The 12,957-nt window shown below is 43.4% G+C and overlaps 1 protein-coding gene across 1 annotated transcript in view; it reads left to right on the top strand.

The window, feature by feature from the left end:
• Positions 1–12,517, top strand: part of STX10 (syntaxin 10) — a 113,261-nt gene extending 100,744 nt beyond the window's left edge. Inside the window, exons 7-8 of the mRNA XM_069230403.1 lie at positions 3,584–3,678; positions 9,847–12,517. Coding sequence (XP_069086504.1) covers positions 3,584–3,678; positions 9,847–9,923 — 172 coding nt within the window. The 3' untranslated portion in view covers positions 9,924–12,517. The remainder of the gene's footprint in view (positions 1–3,583; positions 3,679–9,846) is intronic.
• Positions 12,518–12,957: the final 440 nt, after the last annotated feature.

The raw sequence follows: 12,957 nt of genomic DNA, 5'->3' as shown, positions 1-12,957 counted from the left end.
AAATACTTAAAGTTTGTAATAGCAGGCAAGCACTACCAATTCACGTCTAACCATGAGACCCCTGCAACAGTGTCTTTTACAACAATGGTCTCAGGCACATTGTCAACTTCACGTCTAGTGTTGTTAGATCGTCAGACTTAGGACTCTCTGCAATGGTGGAATCAGACCAACTTATCAAAAGGGCGGCCATTTTAGGACCCTGTGCCACAGACCATAATCACCATGGATGCACCAATGACAAGTTGGGGAGCCGATCTCAACAATCTTACGATACAGGAAGAATGGGACTCGGTCCAGCAGACTTACCACATAAACCACTTGGAATTGCTGGAAGTGTTCTTAGCACTCAAAGCATTCCAACCACCAATCACACACAAAACAGTATTAATAAGGACAGACAACATGACAACAATGTATTATCTGCTGAAACCGGGGGACACATTCATCTCAATAGTCCCTTCTAGCACAGACAATTTGGAAGTGGGCAATTCACAATTGTATTCACCCATTAGCAGAGTATATCCCAGGGATACACAACCAACTATCCGACCTCTTAAGCAGGACACAGCACCAAATACATGAGTGGGAGATTCACACACAAGTAATTCAACAGTACTTTCACATGTGGGGAACACCAGACATAGACCTTTCGCAACAAACGAAAACTCAAAATGTTCAAACATCGCATCCAGGTACTCACACCCTCGATCTAAGGGCAATGCTCTATGAATCAGTTGGTCAGGGATATTTGCTTACGATTTTCCCCCCTCTCCCACTATTTTTATTTCTGATCAACAAGATTTGTCAGACCTCTTTTACTATGATACTAATAGCTCCCACCTGGGCATGTCAACACTGGTGCACAAAGCTGTGGGATCTGTCTGTAGTACCACATCACAAGCTCCCAAACAGACGAGACCTAGTGACTCAAAACAAAGGTCAGATCAGGCATCCTAATCCCAGTATGCTCAACTTGGCGATTTGGCTCCTGGAGTCATAGAGTTTGGATATCTACAACTTCCATCAGAATGTATGGCATTCTAAAGGAAGAACGTAAACCTACAACTAGACAGTGCTTTGTAGCTAATTGGAAACACTTTGTATATTACTGTCAACCCAAAAACATTATTCCACTCAAAGCATCAGTATAGGTTATTGTATGTTATTTGCTTTATTTACAAAAAGCAAATCTTGCATATTCATATATTAAAATTCATTCAACAGCAATATCAGCCTACCTCCAAAACAGACAGCACACTTCTCTGTTTAGAATTCCTATCATAAAAGCTTTTATGGAGGGTCTTAAAAGAGTTATTCCATCTACAGCTCCACCATCTCCGGCTTGGAATCCTAACATTGTGCTTACAAGGCTTATGGGTCCACCATTTGAACCTATGCATTCTTGTGTTCTTCAATTTCTATCATGGAAAGTTGCTTTCTTGGTAGCAATTACTTCCTTAGGAAGACTTAGTCAAATTCAAGCATTCACTTTAGAAGAACCTTTCTTCCAAATTCACAAACACAAAATAGTACTTAGGAGAAATCCAACATTTCTTCCCAAAGGGGGGGTTCACCATTTCACATCAATCAGTCAGTGGAATTGCTAGTCTTCTTTCCACGGCCATATTCAGTTGCTGAAAGAGCTCTGCACACTCTTGATGTCAAAAGAGATCTCTTGTATTACATAGACAGAACAAAAGATTTCAGTAAATCTAAACAACTTTTTGTGTCGTTTCAACAGCCTGATAAGGGTAATCCTTTTTCAAAACAAGGATTAGCCAGATGGATAGTAAAGTGTATTCAAACTTGCCATCTTTAAGCTAAAAGGCAACTATTGGTAACTCTTAAGGCACATTCTACTAGGAAGAAAGAAGCTTCAATGGCATTTTTAGGAAATATACCAATGGCAGACATATGCAAAACAGCCACATGGTCTACACCACACACATCTACAAAACACTGTTGTGTGGATGTGCTGTCTGGCCATGTTGGTCAAGCAGTGCAACACTGTTTCAAACTACTCCAACTCCTACAGGCTAGCCACCGCTTATTTTAGGAGGGGACTGCTTTTTCAGTCAGTGCAAAGCATGTGTATCTGCAGCTACACATGCCATTGAACGGAAAATGTCACTTACCTAGTGTACATCTGTTTGTGGCATGTAGTGCTGTAGATTCACAGGTGCCCTCCCTCCACCCCAGAAGCCTGTAGTCGTTGTTGTACTTTATTATGTAAATATGTATATACATCGCATGGACATCTTCTTTACTTATTATATAAATGTACATATACAATTCTTTACTCCTTACATCACCCTCCTGCGGGAAAACAATCTAACAAAGGACTCTATGCCCATGCACACTATCATATAGAGGAGGAGTCACTCTATCTTGTGACTCGAAAAAGCTTCTTCGAAGAAAAACAACTTGTAACACTCCGAGCCCAACACCAAATGGCAAATTTATGCAAAGCATGTGAACCTGCAGCACTACATACCACAAACAGATGTACACTAGGTATGTGACATTTTCCATATATATGTTATATATCTGCACTGTGAGTGATGGTATTCTGCTCTGTCATGAGAACACATCAGCACACAAAGTAGTTTCCTTCAGTTCCAGCTGAACTGCTATAGCAATGTGTGCTTTTTTTTTTTTAGTTGAAAAACACTCTTGCTTTTAGGCATTTTTTTTCTCACTTTGGTGAGGACCTGGAAGCTCCTGCAACAATAACATTTTGCAAAATCTATGTCAAAACAAAACACACATTGACAAAACCAAAAGGCTGGTAATCACCGTCAGAGTAATTGGCTTTGCCAATGCATGTTTGTCATGTTCCCCATAGTCTTGCAGAAACTGGTTTTGCACACATTTTCCATTATTGATATTTGTTGGAAATACTATTATGTATCAACACATTATACTATACTACGCTTCAAAGAAATGGTACCCAAAAGTGTTGTTTGGCAAACATTTTTCTTCTAGTTGCTATTTTCTGTTTACATTTTATCTTGAACAAATGAATGATCAAGCATTCTGGTAGCATTAGAGGGATCCTCAAAATGTTTAACTTTGCACTACTGACAGTTGGTCCACTATTGTATACAAATGTGAACACACTTTTGCAGTCAGAACTCATAGCATTTCCCTACAGCTCTCACCCTATTAATAAAGACTTAGCATTAACAAACCATAACTACAAGTTCTAACAGCATGAACATATGTATACAAACCTTACCTCAACTGCAGACAATGGTCTTTCATAGATCCATAATGTAGTTCTGTGAACTGGCAGCCCATGGAGTGTTGGACAATAGAAATTCCACACCCCTGTGAACACACTCCTTCCTCTGTCTTTCTTGGTTTGAACTAAATTGATTCCATTGAAATGAGGTTTCCCCCAGTACTGACGATTCAAAATAAGAGGAGGTGCTATCCTTCCAATATCTGTTCTGCAGGGTACACCAGTGTCATCACTTTAGCAGTGTTCTTAATGCAGACCTGTATCCTGCCTGGGTTCTTCATTTGTTTTCTGGTCTTCAAGAGTCTACTATACTTTGTTGCTGCTTCTTTCTCTTTTCAGGATGCTCGATGACTTTGCACAAGAGATGGATAACACTCAGTCACGCATGGATGGTGTACTCAAGAAGATGGCAAAAGTCTCACACATGACAAGCGGTAAATGCTGCACCCTATGATCTCTGTTGCCTGACTTCCTCCTTCTCCACACTTTGCTTTACTTTCTAGTTGCATTGTCCCCCTTTTTCCCTGATTTTTCATCTGATTAGTGTAGGAGGCTGGTTCAGTTCATGGTGTACACCTATGGTGTGGCACCCTATACTGAGTCCAGGCAACCCTTAGTGATAGTGAATAGGTGTTGAGATAGCAGAAGTTCTCTAGGGGTAGCTGAGGCGAGCAGCTAAAGTTTATCCAGGAGAAATGTAAAACATTTGCAATACCAACGTAGTCAAACAATAACTTAGTCACAAGAAAGAACCACACAAGTGTTGCAGAAATAAAAGATTCTTTATTACAGCACTACTAAACTGACATTGACATATCTCCCTTTTGAGATATTACATACAATTACACACATGAAATAACCATTACAAATAGCATGTACATATACAGTGCCCTAGGGGAGGGTCAAACTATATACAAAAAAAAGTGGAATGTGAAAGTATGACTCCAGCCAAGGTAAGTGTGGTGGTTAGCTAGGGTCTGGGAAGAGTTAGGAACACCAGAGGGTAGGGACAGTAAGTGACCCAAGCAACCAGGAGAAAGTCAATTACCCACCCAGTTGTCCCGTAGACCAACACAGAGTGTAGTGGTTTGAGTTTGTGGAATTCAGGACCCTTCCCAGCAGACCTAGAGGAAACCAGCAAGCAAGAGGATGGATGGAGAGTGCCCTTACCCCAGGATACCCAGACGACAGGAGTACCTACACCAGGGACCCGGATGCAGAGGGGAGAAGGGACTCTCCCTCTCTCTCTGAAGACTGTGGATGCCTTGTATTGTCTAGCTGCTTTTATGACCCATGGGCCAGGCCGGTGGAACCCAGGGACTGATTCTGGACTTGGAGGACCTGCAAAGGAAGGGAACAGAGTCCAGCACCCAAGGAGGTGCTCAGGTGGTGCACGTGGCAATGGCCACCCTCCTGAAGATGGAAGTTCCAGCGGAAGAAGTACAGTTCCAGGAGCTGATGAAGATCCCAGGAGACACATACGAGCTGTCCATTGATGGTCGCTGGATTGCAGAAGGGTTAGTTACCAACCAGGTCACCAACAAGCATTGGCAAATGCAAACAGGCACAGAAGAGGAGTTTGCAAAGTTTTGGGGACAGCAATGCCCAGGGGACTCTACCCAGGAGGGAGAGTCAGAGCTGGCCCTCAGCACACAGGGAGGCCAACAGAAGCCGGTGGAGCCCCCACGAGTGACCCACAGGCGCCGGACACAGGGAGACCCAAGGAGGCCTTATCAACCCAGCAAAACAGAAGTCCCATGTCGCAGGAGTTGCAGGACAGGAGCTGATCTTCAGTTTGCAGAGTGCTGGGGGGTGGGCCTTCTTGGAGCATGAAGATCTCCCAGGGGAAGAGTCAACAAGCCTTGGCAAGTGCAACAGTCGCTGTGCACAGGGGTGCTAGTCCAGTGGCAGGAGCAAGGGCCTACAGTCTCCCAACTTGGTTAGAAGACTAGCTGGACCCAGAGGAGGCCACAGACTCATCACCTGTGAAGTAGGATCTGCAGATGTCCAAGGACAAGCAGACCCCACCAACCGGTCGACAAATGCCTTGAGGTGCCTGCGGTTGCAGAGGAGTGAGACATTCCCTCCAAAGGAGATTCCTTTATGAGTCCTGGTGCAAACAGAGTCCTTGTGACCCTAGAGGATACACAGCCTTAGATGTTGGTGAATTCTTGCAGGAAGCGGTGAAACAATGCAGCAGTGGGAGCCTTCCCACCAGAAGCAGACTTGTTCGGTTCCAGGTGAAGACCAGCAGCGGTTCCAAGGCCAGGGGCAGAAGATGGCTTGCAGAGTTCTTGTAGAGTCTTGCTTGATTAATCTAAGGACCAACCCACGAGGGAGCCCTTAAATAACTCTAAAAGGGGGTTGGTGTTTCTCTGCAGTGACCCACCTATCAAAGGGGTCAGGGATGTCTCCTAATTGGCCTAACCAACCGGATGCTTGCAAGGGCCCCTGCACATCTTATTTGCAAGATGGCAGAATCAAGTGGCCACCCATCAGACCTCTAGGAGCTGGACAGGGGAGGGTGGTCACTCCCCTGTCCTTTGTATAGTTTCATGCCAGCGCGAGAACCGGGGGTTGCTGAACTGGTGCAAAGCGGATAATGAAAGGAGGGCACCAAATGTGCCCTTTAAAGCAGTCTGGTGGTGCTCGGAGGCCACCCCACTCCAGCACTTAAGACACCTAATACACAGGGAGAAGTGGTCACATTTCTTGCTTGCAGGAATTCATTTGTTCTATTCCCCTGGCCTGAGCCTGGCTCACCAGCAGGAGGGCAGAACAGTGTCTGGGGTCAGCAGCAGCGTGGACTGGCAGCTAGATCCCATAATGCTGTAGTGGCAGAATTGGGGTTTCCCCTAGGAAACAGTACATGGTATCAGTCAACTAACACTGGAATTGGTGTAATTCATTGCATGATTCCAACATGTTTGATACCAAACATGCCTAGGTTCTGAGTAGCTATTATGTAGTTGGACCACTCGTGTTGGCCAGTGTCCACTACATACCTTAAGATGGCTTACCCTCACTTACAGAGTCCAGGAATTGGCTTGGGGGCCTGTAGGACTACCCTGCTCATGCAGGTGTACCTTCACACTGAGAGATATGCACCCTTCCCTTGGGATGAAGGGCCTACCAGAGGGGTGTCTTATAATGTGTAAGTGCAATGTTTAGGTTTGGCAGTGAAAGAGTGCATGCACCCTTTCACGCAGGCTGCAATGGCAGGCCTGCAGTCACGGTTTGCATGGGCTCCTATGGGTGGCATAATATATGCTGCAGCACATAGGGGACCACTGGTATACCAATGCCCTGGGTGCCTAGGTACCACATACTAGGGACTTACAGGGGTGCACCAGTATGCAAATTGTGGGTGTGAAAAGTAACCTACTTTATTTAGGGGAGAGAGCACTGACACTGGGGTTCTAATCAGCAGGATCCCAGTGCACTACAGTCCAAAACATACTAACACCAGGCAAAAAGTAGGGGGTACTACAACCAGAAGCCAGCTTACTACAATTGCTATTGATTTGTGTTTCTGTTTTTAATTTTTCTTTGTGTTACAACTATTTTCTTTCCCCCTGCCTCTCGCACACAGTTTGCATGTGTGTTTCTCAACCAGATGTACATGCCTCTTTTCTTCTTGGTAGGCTATTGTTGGAGCTGGTTTTACTACCAGGTATGACCTGCCACTTCAAAGCCTTAAATGCCATTTTCTAACTATCCCCCTTTGTTGACTAGTTTCCTATTCAGAAATACCGAGATTTTCTGATGCTTCTCAACACCATCCACATGGTAGGCTCTGTCAGCGTGCCTTCCCCGCCAGTCTTCAGATAGACTGTACAAACACCTTCCCAGATTTCAGCATCCTACTTATGTGCCTTTACCATAAACAAATCAATGAACTATCAAACCATGATTCTCTAAGCTTAAAACTTATTTTGGTACGCCAGAGAACTTCCTGAGAATACACACAACCTAGGACAAGGAAAGACATGAAACTGTCCATTGGCCTTAGTTACCCATCCCAAAGCTTTTCACTCAGCCTAAAGATCACTCTTTTGCTTGTTCTAATGCTTTTTTTCTATAAAGCTACCACCAGTAAAAACATTGAAGAGGAGCTAAGCTCTTTTCGATGCAGTCAAGCGCCACATCAAATGAGATTAGATTCTATAGCCCCAGAGTATAGCGACAAGTTCAACTCCGTCAACATTTTGTCCTATAAGATGAGAAAAATCTAATCACTTATGGACAACTCAAGAAAGACATGCTCACTGCTCATTATCCCACATTGCTCCATCCCCAAATGGACTGCCTTTGACCTCACCCCTCCAAAACCCATTCACCAATCTAGCCAACATCCAAGCGCTCAAGGCCTCCTCTTATGAAGACACATCCTGCCATCATTCATCATGAGGGGGTGCCCTAACACCGCTGGACATCATCCATGCTTCCCTCAAACAAAGAACCTTCCCAGACAACCTCACACAGGACAGATCCTCCCGTTGTTTAAAAAATATCTTAACAAGACAACCATGCCTACCACCATCCCATCACTCAGCTCCCCTTCATTAGAAGGATCATTGATAAAGGTTTTGCTATTCTACTACAAGAATATATTGCTAAGGGCACTGTCATAGAGGTTTACAAATCTGATTAGAACATGCAGCAGTAAGGAGTAAACTACCATTCTAGTAGTCAGTGAAAAAAAACGGACTTGTCTCTTAATCCTGCGTTACCACTCGGCAGTCTTTGACACAGTTGAGGGCCAAGCATTTGCTCAACAGCATGGGAACGCACATGGATTTCATTGACACAGTCCTGTACTGATTCATCTGCTATCTCACTGATCGCTAATAGATTGGATAACCAACGTTCCAGAAATTCCGCCAAAGATCCATCACTCCCCCATCACCTTTAGTCTCTGAATTGAAACTCGAGGGACTTGTCTCAATGGCAACATCAATCTCTAACTATGCAACCAACAAACAGTTCTACCAAATATATCATTGTGGAACGACATATAATTTCTCAGCATCAACCTTGAGCTCCTTCAGAACTGATGCCCAGCATCTATCTAAAATTCAACCTGACTGTGACCAAATTCCTTTTGCTTTTGAGAGCACAAAGCAACCTGCTTAGCAGACATTACCCTCATATTACCCTTCCCCACACCCAGTGCTAAATGTCTTGTTTTCTGAGGGACTTAAGTAGTATCTGCTGGGCCCCCACTGTGGAATGAATGTGTGTGACAAAGATGGCGCCTGTCCGTTCATTTCCTATGGGGCAATATTACCCCATCTAACAAAATTCGTCAGGCAGCCAGGTCTCTGGACTTTATTTGATACGGGAAAATGACTGTGAAGTCATGAGTGTTTTTGGATGATTAGCGTGGGCAAGTGGCACACACCCATAATTCCAATATCAATACCATTATGAAGAGTGAAGTTTACAGTAATGTAGGGGATGTGAATGGTTCGGATGAAAGCCAAATACATTTTGGGGCTAAAACTGAACGGCTGAAACATGTTGACCGGAGGATGGTGGAGTTAAAAAAAAAAAAAAAAAAAAAAAAAAAAAAAAAAAACCTCTGTTGCACCTGCCCTACTTTTAAACCAGCCATATTATTATTGAAATATGTGGGTACACCTGCAGCCTATTTTAACCTCCCAACTACTTTGAGAACCTCCCCCGCCTCCCCCCCCGTTAAGTCCTTAGGTATACTATTGAAGCTCTCCCTCCAAAAGGAGGGTCTAGCCCATCTAGTAACAATACCTGTGCTGGAAGTAGTGCTCAGTGATGAGGCACGCCATACATTTTGGTTGCGTGAATCATTTTTAAATATTAAGACCAATTTTATCTGGTAGGAGATGGGTAGATTACGAGTATATCCCTACTGGTAAGACCTCTTCTAGCACTAGTGTTAATCCTGTGGAAACCTGCAATGTCTGTCCAAAAAGTTCACCCTCCCCTGTATATTTTGTGACTATTCATGAAGTATGGAGTGATCAAGGAAACAGAACTGGACTGTGAGGATACGCTGCGGGTACATGGGGAAGGTTGTTGCTCTCTAACAGATATATCTGCCTATGTGCTGTAGATTACATTCAGATCCTGCAGCAGGTGCATTAACAAACTGAGCTATCATTCCATGAATCAGATCTTGATGTTAACTGATGAGGACTGGAGTTACTCAATGGACTCTCTTTGCCTATTAAGATCTATCTATTCACACAACATCTGACTGGGGTACACAGTATGCCTTAAGTCACAATCACAAGGAGCTCTTTCTAGGTAAATGACCTTCGGGTGATACTAAGTACGAAGTACCCGTCATGAACCTTGAACAACTCTGCAAGAAATTAAATATACCGAACCTCCACATGCTCTTTCCCATGGATCTTAAAGATCCACTGTTGCAGTGAAGACCGTTCAGCATGCACATAGCGTCAAATTAACTAAATCCCAACATTCGATTTTCTTCTCAACCTGAAGCGGAGTGTGCATGCCTCTGACAGGGACTTTATATGCAGTGAATTGCTTTGTACTAAGGAGCTATGTCAATGGATTTATATGGTATTTGACTGTGTGCTCATTTCCTTCTCTAGAGCGGCGGCAGTGGTGCGCGATTGCCATCCTCGTGGCAGTCCTTGTGGTGGTCCTCGTTCTGCTCTTTGCCTTGTGACGGAGCCTGGTGGGACTTCGCTTTCCGTTACCAAAGGGGGAAAGATGGTGCTGTTTCCTACCCATGCTGGATCAGCTTGTGAACTCAGCACTTTAGTGCACACACATGGTCGCGCACACGCCTTGGTGCTCGACAGCTTTTATACTCTTAGAAGTTGACAGTTACTTTTTTTTTTTTTATGTATCTTTGTTATTTCAGCAGTGAGGTTCACTAACAGCTGGGCCATGCCTGAGAGAAATGTTTTGTCTTTTGACAATGGTTATTTATCTGTTGTACTGAGGTCACAAATGTCCTTGCTATAGCGACGGAAGCATTTCTGCTACAGCCAGCCAAAGGAAATACTAACTGTAGTGCCCAGTGCACCCTAAACTGTCCAGAGTTTTACAGATGATGCCAGTGCGCTGAGAACTGTGCAATATAGTGCCAAGAATTACTCGACACAGCACCAGAACTTGAAATTCAGCCACCTCCCTTCCAGTGCCTGTATTCATGATCAATTACTGTGATGTCTCTCTGAATATCTCTTGGTGGTGAAATCCCAAGGAAACTTTGCATGTAAGTCCCTAAGATGTTTTTTTAAATCACCAGGATTTTTTTTATGAAAAAGGAAAGTTGCCATGAAAACTGGGAGAAAATTACATTTAAAAAAACGCCGCGGTTGTTTTGAAGGTCAAGTGGAATCACCTTTTAAAATTCATAACTGTTGTTAAAACACAATGGACATTGTTTTAAAATTAACTTGTGATGGTCTTTAAAACTCTTGGGGACTTGGGTGCACTTCCACATTTCACAGCTCCAGTATCATTCAAGAAAATCCATTTAATTTTAAAGCTTCCCACCAGCCATGTCGCCAGGTTACAAGTCTGCAAGTGAGAAAAGAAAGTGGCTGCATTACATACATTCTGCATTGTGGGATTGTTCTCGTGCTGTACAATTAAAAGGTCAGTCCTAGGCCCATTATGCTGTACATTATTGTGGGAATGGTACAGAGTATAAAATATGCATAGGGATAATGCTCATTCGATCTTTAAGAATGGATGTCTTAGTGGATATAGATCTTGTCTTTTCTACAGTTGATTGGATTGGCACGAGATTTACATATGCTATCTCTTATAAAGTTGAATGGACTTGAATGAGAAGCTTGTCCTCCTGTGGGACTGACTTTGATCAGGGGATTGCACAGGAATGCTGAGCTCTGAGGCTGGGTGAATGCCGGGGTCTAGCAGCTACATAGACAGCCTTTCAAATCAAGCAATGGATGGGCTAAGGGTCACTGAAGCCCTCACCTCTAAGACTTAAGTGTCTCATGATATTGACAAGGCAGGTGGCGTCTGTCGCATCGTGGGCTAGGCGGGCTCAGGGAATTGCTTTAGGGATTTGTACCCTTTTACCTAAGCACTGGATTGGTTGAGGGGTACAAGTGTAGTGATGCTGAGCTTTCCATCTCTAGAACTATATGGGCTCCGGAAATCAAAAAAGGAAAATATATAGAGCCTTTAACTAGTGGATTCCAATGGACAGATTGGTTACTACAGAACGTTTTATCCCTGTGGGCCATTTAGCCTATTCCAAGGGTTTGGGTGTGTTTGATACTATGGGTTGAGGCTTAATGTAGTGTCAGCCTTCTGATGTTACCTGCCAAAACTTTGACGCATAAATTAAGTGTACTGATTGGAGGAAATTGTGCTGCTACCTGTTGGAATCACTAGAGGGCATGCATTAGTTATGCTTGTTGTCCATTTAGTGTATTTGAATATGCATCATAGTTACAAGGATGTTGCGGAAACTGGATGCATTTTCGAATTCACAACAGATTGATAACCCTCCCTATGGGCACCAGAATTTGAGGAAATGGGATCTGTGAGTTTTAAACATGTGTGCCACTGCATGTGGACAAGATTAATAGGCAAGGTGATGTATGTGTGTATTGTGCAGTGTTAATTAATGTCTGTCAGAATGAAAGTCAAGCTGAGGTACCAACTTGTGCTCTGGCATTCGAACACTACAGCTTGGCTTCTGTGTGATGGGGTGAGATAAGAAAAAGGCAGTGAAGTTCTCTTTCCCATTCACGATACCACAGTCTCCTCCAGATTCTGAAGCAAGCCTGCCTTCCTGCAGGTCCATTTGAACATCATTTTGGGCGTAACATTTGAATTGAGAGCGGGCAGTCGCTGTCAGCTCAATGTACTTAATTGTCTGGGAAGAGCCTCCTCACCTCTATCGCTTTGGAGGCCTAATATGTCCCGAAGGCAGCTAAGTGCTTTATTACTAATCCAATTTAACACTTTATACACACAAGTCATTTATCCCGTAACCATCTTGTATCCATGCCTGTGTGTCCTTTTATTTATTGAAGCGTTTGGGAAGTGCATAATACCTTCTTCGTGACTTCTTAGGTATGATCAGAGACTTCCTGCTGCACTTTAATAGGCCTATTCAAGAAGAGAACTGCCTGAAAGAAGACACTTAGGGGAGCTAATGGGTGGCACTGGTTTTGGTGTAATATGTCCACTTGCAGGACAGGCCTGAATATGAGATGAAATCATGTAATTTAATATGTGCAAATGTTTATATTAAAAGGCTTTTCTTATTAATGTTCCTGTCATTCATTGTGTCTCGTTTTATTAGGCCAGTGTAGCAGAATCCCTAGTCATAAAGGGTTAACGGTGCGAAATTCTTGTATTTATTTTATTATGTGTAGTTAGGTCAAGTTATGCAATACTTGTTCTACCTTTTACTATACGACTCCTGATTTGTCTTCAAGTTCCCTTTTGCCATGGCCTTAACATTCCTCTGATAATTCTTTCATGTGCAGTGTATGTAAGAAATGCATTTTAGAATTTACAGTATATATCTAACAGGTACTTTCTGCAGGTATTTACCAGGCTATGTTGCAATTTTGCAAGAACTATGACACAGCAAAAGGCAACTTGGTGGTCTGAAACAATGTACCGCAGGTTGTTGGCTAATAAAGAGCCAGAGTATGGCAATGCACAATTATATACCTATGCTCGGGCTTCTGAAAGCATGGTTA

This window comes from Pleurodeles waltl, chromosome 4_2 (assembly GCF_031143425.1).
Source record: "Pleurodeles waltl isolate 20211129_DDA chromosome 4_2, aPleWal1.hap1.20221129, whole genome shotgun sequence".
NCBI classification, from domain to species: domain Eukaryota; kingdom Metazoa; phylum Chordata; class Amphibia; order Caudata; family Salamandridae; genus Pleurodeles; species Pleurodeles waltl.
The sequence above is the reverse complement of the archived record's forward strand: the minus strand, read 5'-3'. Positions and strand labels throughout refer to the sequence as shown.